At 42.0% G+C, this 6080-nt stretch overlaps 1 protein-coding gene across 1 annotated transcript in view; it reads left to right on the top strand.

The window, feature by feature from the left end:
* The first annotated feature begins 1994 nt into the window (after positions 1-1994).
* Positions 1995-6080, top strand: part of LOC146182440 (sodium-coupled monocarboxylate transporter 2-like) — a 39819-nt gene continuing 35733 nt past the window's right edge. Inside the window, exon 1 of the mRNA XM_084575951.1 lies at positions 1995-2064. Coding sequence (XP_084432077.1) covers positions 1995-2064 — 70 coding nt within the window. The remainder of the gene's footprint in view (positions 2065-6080) is intronic.

Genomic DNA, 6080 nt, shown 5'->3' with positions numbered 1-6080 from the left:
CACTAGCGCACGTTAAAAAAACCCAGGTGGTCGAAATTTCCGGAGTCCTCCACTACGGCATCTCTCATAGCCTGAGTCGCTTTGGGACGTTAAACCCCACAAACCAACCAACCAATCAACCAAGTAGCGTCCTTACTACGACTTCGACTCCCCCTCGTTTGTACATGGTAGGCGCTGCTTTGGCAAAAACAGTGCTCAGCTATTTCAGATCTCTGTGATGCCTACCACATCGACAATGTGTGTCCTAGATGTTAAAGATATCTCAGGCCACTCGCCGTATAAACTCGTGGGCACAGAAGCTGGGCGTGACAACTTCACCACTGATCATTGCCTTACACTCTGCCCAGATTGGCGCGCGTAAAAGTGTACCGTGCTCAGAGCTTTTGGTATATCAGCTGGGAAAAGGCGCTTCAAAAAGTGACTACCTTTTGTATGCATTTTTTGGGTGTTTATGAACTGCAGTTCCATCCAGAAGCGGTCAATAGAAGCTTGCTGCTATTGCCGTCATTGTCTTTTAGAATTTTGGAATTTTTCATCTTAATTAAATATACGGCAGTTATATATAAGAATTTTCGCAACTGCAAGCCTTCAACCAATTTTATTTCTCAGATGGTTGTGCATTTATCAACAATCTGAAAGTTTGAAATTTAGACGCAGTTTCTTTTAATGGCCGCGGGCGCCGCCACTATTTGTATACACTCGAATTTTTACCGATAACAACAGATGTTTTTGATACATGGTACCTATGGGAAGTTTCGTAACTGGCAGTATTGAAGAGCTCTGTCATTAGTGCTGTACCTTCATCAAGTAGAACACATGACAAGATAGCACGGAATATACCGGAGTATATTCAAACACTGTCTGCCACACGAAGAACAACAACCAAGATAAAGTGCAGCTGCTTTTTTAGCCGCTATCGCCTGAGTCGTGACGTCCCACAGGCATGCTGTGAGAGCAATGACACAGCTCATTGTGCTATTCACAGAGATTTCACTCTTTTTTATACACTTACTACACCAATGACATGGGCAGGATATGTAGTGCGAAGAGAGGATAACCGATGGTCGCTGAGGGTAACAAACTGGATTCCAAGGGAAGGAAAGCGTAGCAGGGGGCGGCAGAAAGTTAGGTGGGCGGATGAGATTAAGAAGTTCGCAGGGGTCAAGTGGATGCAGCTAGCACAGAACCGGGTTAAGTGGAGAGATATGGGAGAGGCCTTCGCCCTGCAGTGGGTATAATCAGGCTGATGATGATGATGACACCAATGACTATGCTGTTTCTCTCTATTCCATTCTACTCCCATCATTTTATGAAATGAGCTAATTTATTGAGCGGAAATCGAATTGTTCCCATTAAACGTCGTTGTCATCGTGTGACCATTACAATGGCTCTTCACAGTTACGTGATCCTACGTTTTCAGGTGTTTCCGTCCTTTTACACTGTGCGTAGGTAGCTACAGAACAAGTCCCGTCAGTTCGAAGCTGCCAGGAGTACTCTATTCACATTTCTTGTTTTTCTCTTGTTTTCCGCACTAGCGACAGAAATATTTTACAAACACCTGTTTTGAAATATGAATCTTATATTTAGTTTGATTCATAGCTCTTTTTTTTTTTCTTTTTCGAATCAGAACCGGGAAGGAGGGCCCTGCTTTAGTGACTCCCCGTTCTGCTCGCTTTGTGGGTTATTGTTATGACTGTGTAATCTTTGTAACGTTTTGCTGGCAGGGTGCTCCAGCTGTATTGAGCAACGGGCTGACAAATATATATATATATATATATATATATATATATATATATATATATATATATATATATATATATATATATATATATATATATATATATAAAGAAAACTATGCAGCTAGTAGCTGGGGGTAGCAGAGTTTAGTAGCTATTGCCGCTGTGCTTCCCTCAGATGTGCACTGGACTGAGTGAGCAAACTTCCACTTTTTTGAACAGAGCTCGAATCGTTCACTCCAGCTATAAACGTCGCCAATGACTCTTACCGTAGGCGTAGGCACTTTGGACTATGTCATTTTCGTCGGCTTGACGCTCCTGAGCTTGGGTGAGTAGCCGATGCTCGCTAAATGTACAATCTGCCAGGTAAGAAGGTAGACCAAATGTTCCGAAAATGGGCAGGATGTTACGCGTGTGTTAACAAAAAAGACGACATTTTACCGTCCAAACAAACCATCGTGACTACTTAGATTAGCAATCTCTGCCTGGTGATTACATACTCAAACGTTATCGTCCTTAAAGCGCTTTGCCGGCCTTGGCTGTAACTAGCAACGAAAAGATGGACGAGAAAAAGACAATTCACATCTCGGTGAAAATGTAAAAAAAAAAAAATGGAAATTGGTCTGCAGGAAAGAGAAAACGCAGAATTTGTCACACTTTCTGTAGACACCTCAACCGCGCCATAAGGGAAGGGAGTAAGGTGGGAGTGAAAGTGGAGAGAGATAAAGAGGAGCGTAGTGGATGGCTGCGGAGTAATTGCGACCACCTGCGGAACTGATATCGCACAGCAAATGGACATATTTAAATTTCGCCTCTATCGAAGTGCAGCCGCCGGCGGTCGGGCTCGACCCCGGGCACTCCGGAACAATAGTCGGACATCTTAACCACCGCGCCAGCATGGCGGGGCAACTACTGAAGCGAGTATCCTGATTCGTACGCGACCCCGACGATCGTTTCCATGGAGAAAAAAAAAAAAAAAAAAAACATCCGTGTGGCGTGCGATCGTCAAAGTGCTATCCTGAATATACACAAGGTGTCCTTCCTATGTAGAAGGTATTTACCCCGCCGGGGTGGCGCAATGGTTACGGCGCTCGACTACTGTTCCCAAGGACGCGAGATCGAATCCCGGCCTCGGCGGCAGCTTTTCGATGGAGGCGAAAAGCAAGGCGCCCGTAAACTGCGGGATGTCAGTGCACGTTAAAGAACCCCAGATGGTCGAAATTTCCGAAGTCATCCACTACGGCGTCTCTCATAGCCTGAGTTGCTTTGGGACGTTGAACCCCACAAATCAAACCAAACATTTATTCATTTATTTTTAATACTGCCAGTCTCATCTGAGACCAAAACAGTAGGGTAAAGCAGGCTAGGAGCAGTTAAAAGAAACAAACGAAAACATAGTAGAAAAAAGGATAGCATATCTAGTAGCCAGGTGTAAGAGTAAATGGGAAACAATCAAAATAAAATCCCTTCAGAGCAGTGGGATACCCAGCTGTCAAGCTCCAGCCTGGATGACCAGCGTGGTCTCGTCAACCGGACACTACGGACATCGCTCGGGTCCGCGGCTTCCTGAATTGGGAGGCTGCCCACCTGGCTGTAAACGTTTACCTCTATCTCTTCCTTCAGAATCTCTATCCACTAAAACGTTATGAAGCGTTTGAATGGTTAACCCAGACTAAAAGTGATTACGTGACAAAATCCTAGCTGTGACATGAACTGCGGCAACGTTTCTGCAGGATTGATCGAAGGATCTAAGTGATTCTACTCTCTGATCACGGGAGCTGAATAAAAATACATGAATGTGCCGTTGTGGCATGACTACATAGCGTCAATGCAAATCAGAAGATAAGACGCTTCAGAATTTACTCAGTTTCATCAGCTGTGACTGCGGGCGAGTTACAACTTGCCTTTTTAAATCCTCAGTTAGGTTAGTCATTCACCGGGTCACTGACCATCATAGAATTAATATTTAGTGACACGTTCTGTGCCCGTAGAGCTCACATGCTTTTCGGTCTGTTGTGAGTGCATGAAAACACGTCGGAATCTAGCTTTGACACAAGAAGAACTAATTTCAATGCAGTGACCCTACCTGGCTTATTCTGGATGGCCGCCGCTGCATACACCTCCTTGTGCACTAAATAATGTCTGAAAAATATCAAAATATGTTTTAAAACTTGAAAATGCGTAGACAGTAGTTAAGGTTATCGTATCTATCGCACAGTATTAAATCTCCAGCTCAACCGTTGTTCATTTTTGACTTAGCAAGCAAAAGCTATGCTGGCCACAGTGATGAGTTTGATGGTGGCGGTTCAACCTGGCGCAGCCGTTGTAGGCACCTCTATTCAAGGACATATATTATGGTGAGGCTACCCCCCCCCCCCCCCCCCCCAAAAAAAAAAAAAAATATTGTGCCTCTGCCCGTGCCACTAGGTATAACGGGCTTAATTCAAGGACAGGTGTATCCCCTCGCGATCATACACCGTGAATGTATATAAAGCGGGAAAGGTTCAAAAAAAAAAAGTAGTTGATATTCTCCATGCGTCGGCTGAATATGTCAGGGCCCAAATCAGCACCTCATGTGTGGGCGCGACTCGGTATCCAGAGCAATGGTTTCCGCGAAACTTAATAAGCGATAGCTTACACAGCTTGTTTGATCTAAAAGCCGACGACCTTGTAGCAGAGTAATAGTAGTCGACACCGTGTGTCGAAAATAATAGGGGCTGCGCGAAAATTAACTATCATAGTAATTTGTGGTTTTAGTGATTGATTGCCTTTGTGAAAATTCTGAGTCACAATAACCTCATGCAGGTTTTCTGCTGCCAGATTCATACAAATGTCATACAATCTCATTTCCCATTCACTCATAGATATTTGTATGATGGTATATGAGATTTGTACGAGTGTAGTACGGGTTTAGTACGAGAACCCATATATGAGATTATTGATATCCCAGCTTTTTCGGTAGGGTGGTGTGCGGTAGTCCGTGACAAGTCAATGAAATCGTAATAAATTGATTGATAGATCAGTTCAAGAAGCAAGAAAAATGGAAAACGAAATCAAAGAAGTCAAAACGCTAAGAACGAAAAACCATACTCGATTACTGCAATTAAAAGTTGTGTGTTTAATTGATGAAATTATTAAAATAACCGAATAAAGAAAAATCGAAAAAAAGGGGCACCAAAGGTGTCAAATTGTTCAGAATGAAAAGCCAATGCATCATGATGTTAATTAGAAATTGTGGAATGTATAACTGATCAAATAATAATTGAAATATTTTAAGCAATTAGTAATTAGAAAATGCAGAAATCAAAGATGTAAAACGTTCGAATAAAAATTCTATGCTTCAGGATGCTAACTAAAAAGATTTGGATTGTGCAATAGAACAATTTACGGAAATAATTGAAAAGGAATAAGAAAATGCTTTCAAATGTGCTAAGTGCTAAGAATTGAAAACCAATGTTTGCTGGTGCTAAGTATTATTGTATAAAAATAATAAAAGAATAAAACCAACTCATGAAAAAAAAAATGTTCGTATCACGCTATATTATCAACGACTGAGTTTGTCTGCCCGTAATAATAAGGACTGTCTTGACTCATCAGTTGCATCTGCAGAAATGGGTCAGATGAGACAGGTCCATACCCAATCCAACAGTAGTCTCATAACAAGCCAACATTGGTAAATTGGCTTTAGGTAATCAGTAGCCAAAATCCATCCAGCCCAGAAAGGTCATAAATCAATCCAGAAGTCCAGAATTCAATTCAGTAGACAGATGAAAAACCGTCAATGGCTAAAGTAGATAAATTCCCTAAACATTTGAAATAAATAGCCAACAACCATAAATAAGTTCCTCCAGACAGGTTGTAAATCAATCCAGTGAAAATTGGCTAAAGTGGCTAAAGTATACAAACATTGGCTAATCAAAAGCCAAATTCATAAACGAATCTGGAAAAGTTGTAACCAAATCCAGAAGTCTAGAATCAAATCCAGTAGCCACATAAGCTATGACGAATCCAATGGTTATACTAAAACTATAATGAAAAATCACTTATTGAACAAAGGCTTTCGCCTTACTGCACCCAAAAAGTCTTAAGCGCCGCTTAATTTTTTCTTTCAAAGTTACCTAAAAAACACAAGGACGCTCAAGAAGACGACTTGAGTTTCAATCTCCACTAAATGGTACTGAAATTCGCACCATGCCTCTACGGCTCCCCAGAAATGCTTAGAATATTTCGTTCTGCCTTGAATGGACATCCGATGTGCATCCCTTGTGACTTCACTGCAAAAAGTGTTCGGTGTTTTTTGCGCTCTTCAGCAGCTGTTGCGCAGTGCTCTATCCCGTTACTGTG

The sequence above is a fragment of the Amblyomma maculatum genome, chromosome 8, assembly GCF_055883805.1.
Source record: "Amblyomma maculatum isolate TAMU_Amacu chromosome 8, ASM5588380v1, whole genome shotgun sequence".
Taxonomy (NCBI): Eukaryota; Metazoa; Arthropoda; class Arachnida; order Ixodida; family Ixodidae; genus Amblyomma; species Amblyomma maculatum.
This window is presented reverse-complemented; position numbering and strand designations above follow the sequence as displayed.